Raw genomic sequence first — 18,827 nt, 5'->3', positions numbered from 1 at the left:
CTCTGTAGCCCCTTATCTGAATATAGAATTGAAATGAGAAGGTCATAACTGTTGTGGGTTTCAGCATAATGTTTTGCAATTGCATGAGCTATATTACCTGTATGTATTGTGGTTTTGTCCTTTGATATTTGTAGTTTGTTGCAGATATTTCACTGAAAACCACAAATGACAAACTTATTCTGTAACGTGGAAAAGCCTTGCGACATCCAAAGATTGCAGGATTCACCCTCTGGGAACTGTGAATGTCTATTTCATGGCGATACATCCAGTGTTTAAGATAGTTTAGTGCAAATGACCTGACCTTCATGAAGCCTGTTGACACGAGATAAAAAAGCACATCAGTAATGTGACTGCTTTCTGACAAACTACGCAGGAAATCCAGCAGCACAGCGCATATCTAATTAGATTTCACTAGACTAGAATAGGGAGTGACGTTGAACTTGGTGAATTAATGGTCCCTCTGTATAAGAGATCAGCTAACTGGTTCAGCATGCTGGAGCTGTGCTCTCAAATGGCCTCAAACTTCCTGTCTGCTGGAGAGGGCTCAGCTCAGTGAGACCAAGTAAAATAAAGTGTTAGAAAACTGACAGAAATCAGAGGACGACTTCTAAATGAACATGTTGTTTCATACAGCAGATGCTCAACATGCAGCCAGAATGCTGCTCCATGCAGCTGCACGGCGAGAGCAATGATAAGATACCAGTCTGACATGTCATCTGTTTGAGTTTGTGTTTCGAGGTTGCCGGGCATCTGCTGTTGGTAAGAGGTGAATATTTTAGTTAGCAAGAAAGGAACGGCAGAGCAGGGCACTGGAAAACATAGCTGAGATGTCTCCGCCGAGTCTGTTTGGATTGCAGTGAAGGATGGAGAGTGGATTTGGACGGGACGGGACGTGAACTGAAACACAAGGTTCAATGGTGAAGCAAAGTGCATTTCACACGTCTGAAGACGCTCTGCACATTTTACACTTTTAAGGAATAAATAAATGGATCACCATTAATGCATTCAGGTGTTGCATAAAGGTTTTTAAAAGCGCTGACTTCAGGAACTTCTCTTCTTGTTCAGTCCTTTGTGATTTCAGTGTTTGCCGTCCTTCCGTGCCATTTTTTGCCGGCAGTCCCGACACTCCCTAGTAGGACTTTAATCACTTTGTAATCCAGCCAGCCTGATCACATTGTAAGCAGTGGCTGCCACATGAGCCAAATAAGGAGATTGTTGCAGATCAAAACAGCCACAGAAGACAATATGGACTAGGAAGTGCCGTAATGATAATATAATTAAACATAATTAGAAGTTTTGTCTGACTGTTTGATCTGCAAGGACAGTCAAAAATTGGATCCTATAGTTCGTTAGATTTCAACAATTTTCTTTCTTCTTTTATGAACCCATTACAGATCCGAGTGTTCAGCTTTACCTTTTGTGGAAATCATCTCTTTTAGATGATGAGAATCAGCTAAGCTCATCATCTCTGTGTGTCTCTCTGTCTGTCTCACTCGCAGCAGTGACAGTGCTGCCATGGCATCAGGACCCCCAGACGCGACGCCCAATCAGGAGCCTGCTGAGGCCCAGGAGGAGTGCTCAGGTAATGGTTCTCCATTGATGATTACATGTATAAGTTAAATGTCCAATTTGGAGTTTACAAGGTCATCCAGTATGTAGAGAGTGCCCTTTTCATGAACTGCATACACACTGATCAGGCATAACATTATGACCACCTTCCTAATATTGTGTAGGTCTCCCTTGTGCCTCCAAAATAGTTGTGACTCATCAGAGAATGGACATGGGCCTTCTGAGGGTGTCCTGTGGTGTCTGGAACTGGATGTTGTGGGTTGAGGGGAGGTGAGGGGAGGTGGATCATCTCACAGATACTTGATCAGTTTGGGATCTAGTGAATTTGGAGGCCAGGTCAAGACCTTGTGCTGTTCTTCATGTTTTTTTTTAGTTGTTCCTAAACCGGTTTTGAGTGTGCGTCTGTGTCAGGCTGCTGCCCTCAAAGAGTGTCATTGCTATGGGGTGGGGGTGCCTGGTCTGGTCTAGGTGGGTGCTACTTGTCTAAGTAACATCCACACGACTGAATCCCAGGTCCAAAAGTTTCCCAGCAGAACTTTGAAGTGTCCCAAGCTGGTCAATGTTATCTACTTCTCCTGTCAGTGGTCATAATGTTATGCCTGATCGGTGTATATCAACTGTTCCTATTCAGAAGATAAGCTCCATATAGCTGCCAACTAAATTTCTCACTAGACTTCACCAAGTACAGGATTACTAGCTGGGACATGGTTGTACAGTCTCTGCTTATGATTATCAAAAGTCTTCTATAAATATATACAAAATAGATTGTAAAACTGCACAAATGCAAAACTTTTAGTCTTTCTGGGGTTTGCTTCCAACAAATAGCTGAACAATGTGTTTTTATTTTTTGTTCTTGAGCTAGATTTATGCTTCTGCCTTGAACTTATGGCTTAGTTCCATAGCTCACATGGTAGCCTATGCCGCCGGCTGATGTGCACCTCCCCAGATATATAACTACACGTTGTGGTAACGCAGACCGCAACAGCTGTCACTGGTTCGAAATGCATTTCCTCGCCCACGTCTCTCAGCGGCCGCGCAAGCACAGAAAACTCTCCCCCCTTCTGCCTCCTACACACCGCCTACCCAGACATCTTCTCTCTCCTGCTCCATCCTAGCTGCGACTCCCAACACGAGCCGCTCGGTTCCTGTAGCCACTGAGGCAACTCGTGGTGCCTTCACGCCGAGGTTGTTGTTCTGTTATTTGGGCTGAGTACCGTAATTTTACTCTGTTCCTGAGCTTAGACCTGTTAGGGAGGATTTGCAGAACAATTACAGAACGATGCAGAGACACTGGCACAGGAGTATAAATGCTTATTTGTGATTGTGTTTCCCACTTGCATGTTCTCCTACACAGGCTCTGCTTAAATGTTTCGCAGAAATATAAATCATGCTTTTGGTTTTTGGCTATGGGGGCCCAGAATTGGCCCCCATAGCCAATTGAAATAAATTTTAAAGTGGCTGAAATTCATTCATTCATTTCATTTGGGCTGAAAATTTGCTGAGATCTGTGCTCAGGAAACGTTACCACAAAAGTGTTAAGTGCTGATTCAGACATCTTAAATTCTACTTGCGCTATAAGCTCAGACTATTTCCTCTTAGGATGAAAACAATAACAGATGTTAGTGTCAGAATTGGCTGCACGGTCCCACATGGAAGTCTGCCTCCTATCAGCTAATAAGATTTGATACACACTCCCGGCAAAGACAATCAGGTCAGCCTCACGGATATGCATCTCCATGCAGCTGGGGGCAGGAAATGAAAATAATCGTCTCTCACTACAGTTCAGGCACACACACTCTGAAACGTGCACACTATCTATACAGATGGACGGCAGCACATATGCTGCAGATTGACTGGGAACTAGACGTGCATTCGGAGGACACAGAGTTGTCTGTGTGGGTGTGGGAGCTTCAGCTTTTGGGATTCTTGTGGACGCAATAACGTCATAACACACATGGTAGAAATGCTCTTTAGTGTAAGTCTAAACTTGAACTCCTTGCAGTAAGTGAGAGATTTTTGGACGTTGTTTTTTGCAGATTTTAATGAGAATTAAATGTCTAAGTGTGATACCACAGAACACAAAGTCTGCCAGTCAAGTACACATTGGTGCCAAAGAAACTGCTTATGTCTGACTGGTGACTGGTAGCACGACCTCACTTTAAATTGGATCTTTCATCTTCACCTCCCGGCCTAATGCTGTGTTGACACGAGCTGCAGAACGTGCCCGTGGCGCTGTTGGCCGCTCGCACCTGAAGTGTTCCTTAAGCACTTGTTGTCACCGTTGTTGCTGCTGTTGTCCTGATCCGTCTAAAGATGAGCTGGTGGAACGAGCACATACGATTGGTTGACGGATCACTGCGCCATTGGAGCGTTGACAAAAGTTGAAGCCAGTGCGGCGCTGATTAGCAGCGTATCTTTCCTGTCACGCATCCACAGTCATTGGGCATCTGGTCATGACTTCATAGCCGGCTTACATTAGAAATGACTTGTTGCCTCTTGCTTTTTTGCTGGTTGTGTGAACACAGCATGACTCTTCAGTCAGTAATAACTGAAGAGCTGGCTGAAATCACAAATGGATCCGTGTACCTGCTGATGTATGAAGTTTTGAGTTTTCACTGGTAATTTTCCGTCACATGGGAGCACAGTGGTGTGGTGGTTTAGCACTGATGCCTCACAGGAAAGAAGGTTCTGGGCCGTTCTGTGTGTTCTCCTTGTGTCTGTGTGGGTTCTCTCCGGGTACTCCGGCTTCCTCCCATCGTCCAAAGACATTCTGTTTGGGTTCATTAGTGATTCTGAATTGGCCAGACAGATGGTTGTCTGTCTCTCTGTGTTAGCCCTGTGATAGACTGGCGACTTGTCCAGGGTGTACCCCGCCTCTCGCCCAATGACAGCTGGGATAGACTCCAGCTCCCCAAGAAAATTAATGAATGAATGAAAGATATGCTTATTTTTCTAATATATAATGTAGAAATGAAACTCCCTCTTCCTCCTCCTCCTGCCTGTGTGATTGTTTCCCTTTCAAAGGTCATCATCTTCTCAGTGACTAAGCAGAGTTCCCCCTGATGTTGACCTTACGCCGTGCTGAAATTCCCATGCTCCTATTCCATGTCTTTAGTTATGCCGGTGACCGAAAGACCGCATTTTGGGAAATTACAGTATCTTAGCCCCGACAATGACCACAGAGTTGCTCTGACCTTCCGCTGAATCAGTGGCCTTTTCCAGCTCTCTGAGTGCGGACCTTTAGCTTAATAGTGTATTGTGCCTAAAATAGCACAATAAATGGCAGTGTCGGGTGGTGCTTCCCCTGATATTTTGATCTAGGCCGTGCAGGAAGGCCTCAGAAGCCCCATCAAAAAGCATGCTGGACGCTCCTCAAGCTAATGCAGCAGTTTACTTTGTGGTGTCGGACAAAAGAGGGGAGAACGTGCATCCATCGCTTCGCAGCAGAAATTGGATGTACATTATCTGTTTGGTTTAGAAGAGGAAAAAACAAATCAGTGTGCCTGCGGTTTGACCGTCACTGTCACATAAGACATGCAAATAAGATATACCTGCTGTAAAATGTCAAATGCTCAACATTTTTTTTTTTTTTTATAAACGACCCGGTGCCTTTACCTCAAACATTGGTTTAGATGCCAGAGATTTTTCAGTCGAGATTTCCAGCCAGGCGGCATATTTTTAGAAATGAAGGAATGCTCAAGGATTCCCCACAGGGTGGAGAGAACACAAAAAAATAAAAAAAATATGACACTGCTGGTTTAAAAATAATTGATCTGTTTTTGAGTCTCTTCCACAGCGTTTTCACAGAGGGCTCAGGGATGTGAATTCTCAAAATAATCTGCTCACAGTTGGGTTTTTTGGTGTCCTGGCTTCTCCTTTGCCCTTGCTGTGTTTCCCACTGTGTGTCTAAGATTTGAATATGTCCATCCTGTGGTAACTATACTGTTCATAATCATTTTCAAGAGAGTGGTATATTGATATAGCATCGTGGTCTCATGGCGCTGGCGAGAAAGGATCTGAATCAGCACCTGGACCATTCTTGTTCCTTATCAAAGCCTCATACCTACGTTACCAACGATGCAACTCAACCGCTGCCAATTTGGTTGGAGCAGCACGTCATGCTATATTTAACATTTCCATACGTCTTGCATAGCAAATGTTAGCTAAGAAGGCAGAGAAACAAAACTAGAAACGAAACTTCAAACACAAGGAAGAGACCTTCACTCTTCTTTATCTTTGTAAACCTGGAGTATATAAATGTTGAGACAGCCCACGGCTCTGTTGTTGAACGAGGGGTAGAGAGAGGACCGGTGGGCATTTCGAGTTCTTTATGAGCGCCTTGGTGACTAAAAGCAATGAAAGCTGTTTGTAGCTGTTTAAGGAGTTATAAAAGAGCTGCTGAGTTTTTCCACTGTTAGTGCTAATGGCCGCAGACCCACCGAGGGGGGAGGCTTTACGAGCGCGGGGGTTTGTGTATGTTTCTGTCTTGGTGTGTGGTTCCTCCCGGGCTGCCTACCTGCAACTTTTACAGCCAACGCAGGACTAATTGCGTCCGTAACCTGGAGTTCATATCAAGGGCAAGCGCGTGAAGATGCTGCGCCTGTAATTTCCTCATTGATGTGTCGCCTGCGCGGCTAGTTTTAAGGTTTAGTTGCTCTGTCTTTCTCAGGAAAGAAGAAGTCCAAGTTCCAGACGTTCAAGAAGTTTTTCGCGAGGAAGAAGAGAAAGGAGCCGTCGGCTGCAGCGGCGGACGCAGCCCTCAAGGTCAGCCAGTCGACCGACAATGTCAGCAAAGCATCAGAGAACAACACGCTCACTCGATCCGAGAAGGATAAGGGCTCTGGGTAAGAGTAAGAGCACACATGTGACACTTGCAGTTAGTGCCTGCCAGGAGGTCAGATATATCCTCTTCAAGCTTCAAGGATTTTTTGTGTCCATCAATATCAAATTCCACTCTCTACATCCAAAAAGACAGAATCATGGAACAGAGCTTTTAATTTGTTAGAGAATGCTTACAGTAGTAGAAATTTGTAAAATTTCATGTTATCTCACCTTGGTGTCTTGGTGACAACATCTTGGCTTCAGCTTTTCTTTAAAAATGATAGTTTCTTTATACAGATGTATTAATGTTTCCCTCTTAAAGGGGAACTACTGTTTTTTACAACCTGGACCTTATTTCTGGCATAAAATACGATCATTTACTCACCCATATAACTTTTGTGTAATTTGTAGTCATTGGGGAGATATTTAGATCAGCGTATATCCATATAGTGGGAGTGACTGGGGCACCGAAACGTAGCCTCTAAATAACGCATTATCTGCCACGAAACACGTTCATTTTCACCAATATATACTGCTAGTTTTTTGCAACGTGACTGAATATTTTTACGATTATGAGGTTGTGGACGAACCATAGCAGTAGCAAATTACAGGTAAACAAGCCAACCGTTGCGGGTGCGTGCGTCGCTCAGAGATGACATCATCCAGGTCAGAAGACATTATCCGGGGTCAGCAGGTCAATCTACAGACCCCGGATGGTGACAACAAGTAACTCCGGACTCAACAGGGAATAGCACTGGCGTATGATAACAAAATATTGATGAAATTAACGAGTTTCGCGGCAGATAATGTGTTATTTAGAGGCTGTGTTTCGGTGCCCCACTGACTTCCATTATATGGATATACGCAGATCTAAATTTCTCCCAAACGACTCCAAATGACACCAAAGTTATATGGGTGAGTAAACGATCGTATTTTATGCCAAAAATAAGGTTCGGGTTGTAAAAAACAGTAGTTCCCCTTTAAATGCATTTATAAAGGTGGAAAAGCATCTATAATAATAATAATAATGATAATATATCATCTAATATACATAATATATCACAAGACACTAAACTATGGTTGATTAATATTTGTGGGTGGTGGCAGCTTGTGTATGTGTAGATGTTAAGCTAATAAATACTGAGAATATATAGCAGTTAAAATTTGTAGCCCCGATATGTTTATACCCAACGTGTGTCAGTTCCTCCGTCCGATCAGATAAACATCTCCTCCCGTGTAAAAATGACGGAGTTAATTTGAGAAAGGAAGATTGTGTTTTAACATCCATCTCCTGTGCTGCCAAACTCACCTCGGTGGTGGCTCGTGGCTTCCTGTTTTTGTAACGCATAGTGGACTGACTCTTCCTGTGGACAATGCCTCAATTCCTTTGTTTTTCCAAGCCGTGCCACTTCCTTTCTTGTCTGCTCTTCATCTGTGTCACAGGATATGTCTGGTTAAAATTTTAGCGTGGCCAACAAACCGTAACAGAAAGGGAGTTTGATTGATGTTTTCTGGAATAAGGATTTCACATGTAGTATTCTGGCCGTCTAACCTTGTCATTCGGTCCTCTTTCTTTTGTCTGTTTTATTTTAAAAGCTGTGAAGCATCACTTGGCGCTTTGTTTATTTCTTCGTCTTCCTGTTTCCCAAAGGTCAAAGATCAGTCTGGGCGGCAAGGCCCTGTCACACGACTCCGTCTTTGTTTCGGACTCATCGGAGGCCAACGAGGCTCTCGGGGCATCCCAGGACAGCATCCATGGGAAAGTGAAGTCACTACAGGTAGATATACACAAAAGTGGGACTTTCGGTTTTAGATGCTGTTCAACTACACGACAAAAGTTGAACTGAGGAAATGTTAAATCCCTCTTGGATGACATGGTGACCCTGGCCTCTGACCTGCCTGCGGAGACAGGAAAGAGAAAAGAGGATTTGGCAGCGGGACTAAATAAGGAATAATAATCAAATTGAGAATTACAGTCTGACACTTTTAGTGAGTTCTTGAGTGAGAGTTTCTCTGACCCTGTGCTGCTCTCAGCTGTCATGACCAGTGTCCGTAAGACACGGTGATCGCAGCTGATCTGCGGTATATTTAGCAAATGGGATCACACATTAGGGCTGAGTGTAAAGGGTACGACTGAATAAGATTACACTTTTACTCAAACCTACTCTGTAGATCCACACTTAAGGTGTAATGTGGTAGATGTGAGCGCTCAGACTGGCAGAATTGAGAGATTAAAACTCTGACAAGGCAAAATAAAAGGACTGGCTGATGATGGGAAAAGCAGGCAGAGAGAACAAGTATGTGTCACAACAACGGGCTAAAAAGGGAAGACATGAGATCCAGACGGGCAGACTGACCTCCAGTGAAACTGCTCCACTAAGCTGCAGGGGTGTGAGAATGAAACAGTCCCTTAAGGGGATTTACACAAAGGGAAAACTTTCTCCTGTAGCTAAAACACAAAGGAAGAAGTACTGATTTGGCCTTGTTTGTAGATGAGACGCAGTGTTTAATCAGTCAGTGTAAATATAAAACCGTTTTCAAGTAAAACAGCACATGCAATGTTGGCTTCATAGCAGTGGGTAATGCATTGATTGGCATAAACAGAATTTGTAGTGGAAAATGTGATGGAGATCTCCTGACCTTAATCCTCGCTTTGAGCTGGGCTGCCCGTTTGATAAGCAGAACAAGGCTGTTTCAGAGCCAAATATAAACGCATTATGCAAGGATTGATATGGCATTGGGTGTTAAGTTACCACAACATAACGCCATGTGTGAAATGCAAAGGCCTAATGAACTGCCACTGGAAAGAGCATGCTGCGTGGTCACTCACTGAAAAATGTGTAATCTCGGTGGTATTTCAAATAGGATTGTGTTTACTGGCGTTCCTAATCTGCAAAAAGCAAACCCCATCCCATTCAATAGCTTTCATTGCCTTTTAAAATAGAAGACAGAAGCTGGTGCAGCCAACGAGCTAACGCCATCAAATACGTCAAGCTAACGTTAGCTTGTTGGCTGCGTTTCTTGGTGCCTTCAAACTTGTCAGCTTGTGATTACAGTTAGGTGGAATTATGTACAGGAAATTACGTAAATTCAGTTTGCAACGCTGGCCATTAGTAGTGAGGACTGTTGGCATCTAGAGGCCTCTAAGGCTAACAATGTAGCAAGCTAACATCCAGGAAACTTTAGCTAACTTTGAATATGCCGGTGCCATCAAGGAGGAAAAAATCCATTGATGGAATAACCTGGTCATTCAGTATATTCAGGTAGTCAGCTGACCTCATTCTTTGGGCAACATAATGTTGCTGAACCTAGACCTGAGCAACTGCAGCAACCCCAGATCATAGCACTGCCCCCACAGGCTTGTACAGTAGACACTAGGCATGATGGGTGCATCACTTCATCTGCCTCTCTTCTTACCCTGATGCCCCCATCAATCTGGAACAGGGTAAATCTGGACTCTTCAGACCACATGACCTCCTTCCATTGCCCCAGAGTCCAATCTTTATGCTCCCTAGCAAATTGAAGCCTTTTTTTCTGGTTAGCCTCACTGATTAGTGGTTTTCTTAAGGCTACACAGCTGTTCAGTCCCAATCCCTTGAGTTCCCTTCACATTGTACGTGTGGAAATGCTCTTACTTTCACTATTAAACATAGCCCTGAGTTCTGCTGTTGTTTTTCCGACCACATTTCTACCTCGAAGGCGATGGTTCCCCACTTGCCTTCCAGTTTTTAATAATGCATTGAACAGTTCTTAACCCAATTTTAGTAGTTTCCTCAATTTGTGTCTTTTGATATGGTTGTTTAAGAAATGTACTCATTGCATCATCTGAAAGATAATCACCCATGCAGTAATTATTCAATAGGAGGCTCGTACCTATTTGCTTAGTTAAATCCAGGTGGCGACTTTTTTTTTTGGCCAGGCAGTGTATAATGAAAAAATGAGGCTGTTGGGAATATCAGCACTTCTCTTATACACATAATAATGTTACAAAGAAGGCTTATAGGCTACAGCTAAATTAAATTTCAGTTAACTGTCAGAAAATGTCCACAGAATTAAGGTCATAAATACAGCAAGAGGAGGGCATTCATGGACTACTCGCATAGTATTATTAGCACAGTTGTAAGTCACAACCAACCCAGAGATATGTCCAGGAAACATTTTATACCGCATTTAAACTCAAACAGAAGATTAAACTAAATTAAAAAATCCTTCTCGAGTTACTGTAATAAAATATTAATTCTGCAACGTGTGCGCCTGTTCGTGAAGGACTCTTGTGTGCACCAGCGTCCTGACCAGCTGAAGAAAAGCTGCATTGTCCAGTGTTTGCTTTGTAACTTAGTAAATGCGTCCTTGAAAGACTGTTACAGGGCAACACGTAGCACACAGATACCAAGACTGTTTGAGTTTCTGCGATACCTACCACACACACACACACACACACACACATATACACAAGGACTGAAACCACTTTTTCTCTTGAATGCCAGCTAACGGTCCAGTCATCCTCCTGTTAATCATACTCCACACTGCCGGGGATTTCTAGACAGTGATACTCTGTAGATACAAACTGCATACTCAGACAACACATTTATAACACTTTTATTGTATCTGAGTAACTATACATACAAAAACCTGCGAAACACCTTCACTTTCCGGCTGTAAAATCTATATCCTCATTTGCAAGTTTTTGGTTCTGATAAGGCAGCTCCAGAGTTGGCAAACATTGTTTTCTTAAACTGTTTTTTGTTTGTCTCCACAGCTGCAGCTGAAGCAGGCCATCAGGCTGGGCTCGCCTCCTTCGCTCATGTGCGTGAAGAAGGCGGAAGATGCGGGGACCATGTCCGAGGACGACGGCCTACCCTGCAGTCCGCCTGAATACACAACACTTCACACAGCCGTGGTAACAGCGCATCACTCCATAATGTCTGAATATATTCTGAATATTTGCTGCAGGCTCTTATCGTTCCTTCCTCTGTGCACATCCTAGAATCAGGCTCAGATGAACAGTTCCGTCAGCCTGGAGGGGATAGACAGTGACGACGAACAGGTGAACAAACACTTTTGCACCCTTGCAACACTGTCAGACTCACAATGGACAGCTTAAAAAGATATATAGTTTAATTCACACCTACATTACCCACAGTGCAACTTGACCAACTGTGTCTGGAGAGTCATGTGACATGCTAGTATAGATGTCGGATCACTTTTGTCTTGATTGCACCTCAAATCTTTTCATTTGTAAACTGGTCTTCTACTTCAACTCAAGCTGATGCTGACAGGAAATACTTATTTTCCTGCAAATCTCTCACATACCCTTACATTCCCCATAACAGATTTACTGTAAAAAAAAATTTGGTTTACTCAAAATCCTCAATTAAAGCTGCATTAATGAATTGCCGTTGTTTACAACCTGGACCTTATTTCTGGCATAAAATACAATCGTTTACTCACTCATGTAACTGGTGTCATTTGGAGTCGTTCGGATGATATTTAGATTCAGTGTATATCCACATAGTGGGAGTGACTGGGGCACCAAAACGCAGCCTCTAAATAACGCATTATCTGCCGCGAAACTCGTTCATTTCACCAATATTTTGTTATGAGCCGCTGGTGCTATTCCCCATTGAGTCCGGAGTTACCTGTTGTCAGAATGTCCATCATAAACAAAGTCATCGTCCCCAACCTCAGAATCAGAAAAATATTTAGCCATGTTGCAAAAAACTACCAGTAGCAAATTACAGGTAAACAAGCCAACCATCGCGGGTGAGCGTGGCGCTCAGGTCAGAGGTTAGTAGGTCAATCTACAGACCCCGGATGATGATAACAGGTAACTCTGAACTCAACGGGGAATAGTACTAGTGTATCATAACAAAATATTGGTGAAATGAATGAGTTTCACGGCAGATAATGCGTTATTTAGAGGCTGCGTTTCGGTGCCCCAGTCACTCCCACTATATGGATATATGCGGATGTAAATATCGTCCAAATGACTCCAAATGACACCAAAGTTATGTGGGTGAGTACATGATTGTATTTTATGCCAGAAATATGGTCCAGGTTGTAAAAAACGATAATTCCCCTTTAAAGCAGTTGTAGTTAAACTTAGGATACACATGGAGTTGTGTAAATCTGCTCTTCTGTGAACTCTGTTTTGGTCTCCACCAAGTCCTGAAAAGAACAAAGTTGCATCTCTTTAGTAGTTCGACATTATAACTTTCTCATCACCTGGTTGCTGAATGATCATAAAACCAATTAAATGAGCTCAAACGTATATTTTAAAAGATCAGTCCCCACTGCGACAGAGTCTGGTTTCATCTGGTAATCGTTAAAAATGCGAGCGACCATATTTGATTAACTGTAGATTAAAAATGATTCAGTTAGTGCAGCTTTTAAGTTTCATCCAGATCCTCATTCTTTCGCGGTGGAAAAAAAAGCAGCTTGATTAGGTTAGGAATCATTTTCCATCTAAAAACCCGATGTCAAAAATAGAAGAGGCGTTTCCAGTTCCCCTCTTTTTCCACATTCAACGCAACTTTAGCTTCGTGTTTCCGAACTGCCGACAGGAAGAATTTGGATTTTTATTACGATTCGCAGATGAACCGACTTGATTACGTTCGCATTTTAATGACAGATCGACAGAACTGTGTACGTGATGCTGTTTTAAAGAGAGCATCGCTGTCACCAACCAAACAACCACTCGACTGATCTCATGGTATGATGTGTGATTTATTAAAGTCAGGAGGAGCCTTGAGGCTGTGTGAGTGTGGAGCTTTGTGGGACATTCCTTCTCATGTGACTATAATAGTCAAAACATCTCATGATCCACTCTAATCATTGAAATGCTTTTTTTTTTTTTTTTGGTTCTACATAAAAGACCTGTCATGCTAATTGGCCTCTTCTCCCTTTATCACTCATCTTTCCCCATCTGTTATCCTCTCTTACTGTTTTCTCCTCACATTGTTATTCTCCTAACCTACTATATAAATGTCTGCGGTTGAGTCCATGTGACGCAAAACGTGCTCCCTAACAACTCTGTCAGATTAAAAAAATTAAAAACGAGTGCTTTTTTGGATGCAGGGCCAATTCGCGATGAGACAAATGTCCTGAAAACTCCTCCAAAACTGTCCATCGAGTCTCTCTCTCTGTCCATAATGCGGGCCCTAAAGCGCAGTCAGCAGAGTATGACAAATGAGCGTTTAATGATAGTGCCGTTTTAGCAGTTTTCAGAAGGGTTTTGGCCGGTCATGTTCCCACTGGAAAGAGCCACAAACGGCCGGCTACAAAGACGCGCACACATAAACCTGAAAATATCCCCTTTTAAAGTGCATTCCGCGCGCAGGAATGTGGACGAGAAAGGGCTGCAGTGACTTATGAATCGCAGTAGCAGGGGCAGCTTTTGCCGTTTTCCATCACTCGCGACTCACAACAGACTTCATGGAGACACAGGGCATTTTATTTTTGTTTTTTAATGTATATATTATATTCTTCAAACTGAGTTGATGCAGTTGCAGCAGTTAAACATGTCTTCACGCTGGGTACATACAGCAGGGTGACATTTTTTTACATTTTCTCACAATTTATGAAGTTAAAGCTGCGTTAATCAATACTTTTCTATTAACAATGGATGAAATAAACTATGCATAAGTCAAAATAAGTTGCTCTTAATAAGAAACCTGTGAAATCTAATGTCCCCTTCTGCCGGGGACAATCCTTTAGCATCCTTGCTTTCTTTTAGCATCTTTAATCTCCCATTTTTTTGCTTTTCTTGACCATTTTACCGTATCTTTCTCCATTGTCAGCTTCTAAAAACTACATGCTGCTCAGCCAAATAGCCCTGATAATAAAGTCTAGCTACTGGCCAGTAAGCACAGCATTATCTTTATATCCTTAGCATTAGCTGCGCAGAACTGTAAGGAGAACAAACTTTCAGATTTATTAAGTAACTTCAAATGAACACTAATGTTGTTCTGAATCTTATTTCACTATATAAGGTGATAACATATCAGTGTTGTGTTTCCGACTTGGAAAAAAAAAAAAGCTTGAGAAAAGTCAACATCTCTTCGTGAGACCGAGGTTCAAAAAAAGAGTCAGTCCTCCAATCATTTCTTGAAATGGGACTGAAACTCGAAAGTCTGTGTTCTTCTCTCAGTATTGGTGTTGTTTTTTTATGCTGTCCAGATATTAACGTACACTTCTTCTTAAAACAGACAGATTTCAATCCGAATATCTTACTTAGCTTCTTCAGTTCCTATTCATACGGTCCTTTCAGAGCACAAACACATATCTGTAGCACAGTAAATGGTTGTCATGTGCTTTGTGTGTGATGCTGGAAGATGAACTATTTTGTGTGTGTCTGTGTGTGTTGGGGAGGCGGGCCGAGGCGGGCCGAATGCTATAACTACAAGCAGACATGCTGACTGCCAAAGAAACCATTGGAATGCACTCTGAACACACACAGACACACAGACACACACACACATGGCAGGCACACAGTGGGTCAGTGGAATAACATGTACAGTACCGTGGCTGCAGAAAAGAAAAGCAGGGTCAGAAAAACAGCGAGGAGGAAAAAGAGAAAGTGGCATAGAGAGGAAGAGGAGGCCATGCTGCACATTTCCCTTGAAGGGTTGAAGAGCAGCCAGAGGAACCACACCCACCAACGCACGCACACACCTTCGGAAATATATATATGTCATCAGAGAAGCACTCGTCATCTTCTGTAACTCAGTCCTATTATGAGTCAGTGTGAAAGGGAACTTGTGAAAACGTCCCATAATTTGTGATTCATTTTATTTATTGTTGATATTTATTGTAAATTATATGTACTCTTAGTTTCCTAATAAATTAAAAGAACAAAAGTTTCTCCCTGTTAGAATTTACCTTTTAGAGAGTGGGCTACTTCTTCTCCAGTGATGATGGAGTAAGTGTTGGTCCCGCAGATAAGGAAAGCTAATATTTATACAGCTGGACTCCCGCTCTCTTTCTCTCCCTCTCTGCCGCTCTTTCCTCCGGTTTCTTTATCTGCCGCCTCCATCGTTTAAGTGAGAATCCACCTTTTGTCCCAATCAGCACATGGTTTTCTTCTTCTTCTCCTCCTGCGTATTGTTTAACATTTCCCAAAGCCTGGGAACAAGATTGTGACTCAAGTCTGTCTGGAGCTGATCAAGTGGGAAAACCAATGGGGGAGACTTTAGTGGATATAGTGTCATGTGGATATAATTTCCCCAGGACATGGGTGGACAAATTCCATTTTTTTTTTTTTGTTAGTGGGGCTTTGCCAGAGCTCTCTCCAAAAATCTGACTTCTGGTTCTTTGGAGTCTAAATGTTGCAGGGATTTAATTCACCTGTGCTCGTTTAAAAAGTAAGTTTACCATTGAATGCCATGCTCTGTCTCCTCCTCCCAGCTCTCCTTCGCTGCCTCCAGTAGAGCAATGAGCCCCCTGGTGGTTCCAGGTGACTTCAGTCTGCCGGCCAGTCCCTTCGGCTGCCTGGACAACTCCGCTGCCAAACACAAGCTGGGCCTGAGAAACAAAGCCTGCAACAGGAGGAAACCTGCCAGTGTAAGACACAAAGACACGCCAGGGCACCCTGCTTTAAATTCTCTTTATAGTTTATTACTTCTTGGGTCTTATTTTCATAGTCTGGGATGTTGTTTCTGTTGCGTGTCGTAGAATTGGACCCAGCAGCTGAGACTGTAAAAGGGCTGTTTAGAAACACGAGCAGTGGGGCAATCAAATAGTTTCTTATAAAACGGTTCAGCAGATTATTTAAACGCCTTTATTGTGAGTTAAAACTTTAAAGGGAATGTCGTATGGTCACATTGACGATATTTTACTCTCAAAAATAGAACCGAAGGTGAACGCTACCAAACAAAAAGACCCAGGTTGTGTAAATGTTCTTTTACCAGATTCATAGCAGCTGCTTCTGCAGAACATACTGCAAATGTTTTCCTGGTTCAAATAAAGCCACTCGAAATGCTCTGAATTAAGCATAATGTGGTCACAAACCCTTTCCAGAGAAAAATGGCTCAAGTGCAGGGTCAGCCAGTGTGTCATACCACTGCACAAGCATACTTCAGCAGGACCTTATTTTCTGGGTTCAGTCTTCATCTTGTGGTTGAAGGACCGTCTAACTTGGTCACAACATCACCAAAAAAAAAAAACACCTGAGTGGGACCTGGTGACGCTGAGGTCACTGCTAACGTCTTGTGTCCACGCAGCGGTTGGAGGGGAGAGTCGAGGGAGACTCTGCGGTGGAGGAGATGCTGACGACGTCCATGCAAGAAGCAGAAATAGAAGCTGTGGAGGAGCAACATCAAAGGACAGAAGGTTGGAGAGCTTTTTTAACTTCAGACCGATGAGTCTGTTTGTATGGGAGTCTCTGAATGCGAGTATAAATATTTTTATTCAATCAAACTGAAATGTTTGCAGAAGTTATTATAGGGCGGCACAGTAGAGAGGTGGTTAGCACTGATGCCTCACAGTGAGAAGGTCCCGGGTTCGAATCCATGGGCTGACTTGGCCTTTCTGTGTGGAGTTTGCATGTTCTCCCTGTGTCGGGGTGGGTTCTCTCGGGGTACTCCGGCTTCCTCCCACCATCCAATTGGCCGTAGGTGTGAATGTGAGTGTGAATGGTTGTCTGTCTCTCTGTGTTAGCCCTGCGATAGACTGGAGACCTGTCCGGGGTGTACCCCGCCCCTCGCCCAGTGACAGCTGGGATAGGCTCCAGCAGACCCCGTGACCCTTAACAGGAACAAGCGGTTACAGAAGATGAATGAATGAATGAATGAAGTTATTATAAAAGTTATTTTAAACAAAGCTCAGTTTCTATTTTACTCCTCACCATTCCACAGTGACACTGACATTTCATTAACAAACTTGCGGACAGTTTGCAACCAAGTGTTGAAACGAATCTGATGCATTACTGCGGCGCTGGAGAATTGAAAACAGCTGAAGCTGGCTTGACGTGTAGTGCGCCATGCCCATGAAGTAGCGGCGAGTCCCAGGCGACAGTTTGCATCATGTGAAAATAGTGTAAATGGTTTGTAATTAAATCCAGCCATCTGAAATCCAAGAATCATTCATTATCCTTGCAAGTGTAATATGTTTAGGTGTGCGACACAGATCTGTAATGAAAGTGTAACTGGATTATCTCATTTAACATCAGCAGCCATCAACTCACATTCCTGCTGGCTTTGTTTCTGCTCATCATCAGATGTCAGTGACCACCAGCTGAAACCAAAAGTGGAGAAGGAGGAAGAGGAGGATGAGGTGGAGGAGACGGAGCCACCGCAGCATTCCAGGCGATCCCTGTTGAGAGATAAGGAGGAGAGGGAGGAGGGAGAGGATGAGTCCGAAGCAGAACAGGATGTTTCTCACGGCCCGGACACTTCCTGTCCTCCTGAGCCAAAACTCTCAGAGGACGAAGCGTCGGAGCACCAGCCGTTACCCTCCTCCAAGTCCAGCTCCAGAGCCTCCTCTCTGGACAGTCCCAGGTGATTTTTCTCCTGGTTTTCTCCGATAAGCTTGTTTCTGTTTTCTCCTCGTATCAGTTTTGACTCTTGATTTCTGTTTCTAGAGCCACACCGGAGCCCCCTGCTGGAGAGAGGGAGTACCTGCTGGACCCCCCGGGCATTGTCTATGGAGCAGAGAAGAAGTTCGACAGCGACTCGACGTCTGAAGAAGAAGAAGATGGAGTCCAGGAAACCATGGAGGAGGAGAGCTCCCTCTTAGAAGAGGTCCTTAGCTCCTTGAAGACTCCGCTGGTGTCTCTGGATGTTAAGACCGAGGATGTCTTCCTGGAGATGAAGCAGGAGGGGGAAGGAAAGCTGAAAGAAGAGGCAAAGATAGAAGAAGGAGAGGAGGTGAAGGAAGAGGAGGAAGAGAAGCATCAACCCATCAGTTATCAGTTTACTCCTTCTTCCTCAGTCCTGTCCGATCAGGCCACAGAGGAAGAAGAGGAGGTGGTCACTCCTTCCTGGCAAGAAGAAGAAGAGGAAAAAGCAGAAGTGGTTGTTGTTGAAGAAGAGGTGAAAGGTAAAGAAGAAGAAGAAGAGGTGAAAGGTAGAGAAGAAGAAGAGGTAGCAGAAGAGGAGGAGGAGGAAGCGGAAGATCTAGCTGTGGAGCAATTCACTCAGCATGGTGTATGTATTTTTGATTATTCATTTAAACGTTTGAGTTTATATAGAATTCATCAGGCCAACTGTTTTCTGTGACATCTCAGTAGAAATAATATGGTGTCTTCAGAAATAAAGAGGGAGTAGTTTGAGGTCTTCAAAATGCAAAATTTCTCAGCGACTAAAACAGGAGACAGTAGATGGGAACCGATTCCCTAACAGATAAAGTCACTGCGTCAGATGCACGGAGCATGGAGAGCGTTCCTGGACGGCAATTTGCATGAAGACCCCGAGTGAACTTTCATAAACTAAAAGCTATCC

At 43.5% G+C, this 18,827-nt stretch overlaps 1 protein-coding gene across 2 annotated transcripts in view; it reads left to right on the top strand.

Annotated features, from left to right (window-relative positions):
• Positions 1 to 18,827, top strand: part of LOC311492326 (uncharacterized protein) — a 49,232-nt gene that overhangs the window by 23,102 nt on the left and 7,303 nt on the right. For both annotated transcript variants that reach the window (XM_084550578.1, XM_084550579.1), the window contains exons 2-10: positions 1,500 to 1,582; positions 6,239 to 6,413; positions 8,042 to 8,168; positions 11,150 to 11,290; positions 11,378 to 11,437; positions 15,796 to 15,951; positions 16,611 to 16,719; positions 17,606 to 17,885; positions 17,969 to 18,533. In XM_084550578.1, the coding sequence (XP_084406704.1) occupies positions 1,500 to 1,582; positions 6,239 to 6,413; positions 8,042 to 8,168; positions 11,150 to 11,290; positions 11,378 to 11,437; positions 15,796 to 15,951; positions 16,611 to 16,719; positions 17,606 to 17,885; positions 17,969 to 18,533 (1,696 nt within the window). The remainder of the gene's footprint in view (positions 1 to 1,499; positions 1,583 to 6,238; positions 6,414 to 8,041; positions 8,169 to 11,149; positions 11,291 to 11,377; positions 11,438 to 15,795; positions 15,952 to 16,610; positions 16,720 to 17,605; positions 17,886 to 17,968; positions 18,534 to 18,827) is intronic.

Source organism: Chelon labrosus, assembly GCF_963514085.1.
Source record: "Chelon labrosus genome assembly, chromosome: 8".
NCBI lineage: Eukaryota > Metazoa > Chordata > Actinopteri > Mugiliformes > Mugilidae > Chelon > Chelon labrosus.
The sequence above is the reverse complement of the archived record's forward strand: the minus strand, read 5'-3'. Positions and strand labels throughout refer to the sequence as shown.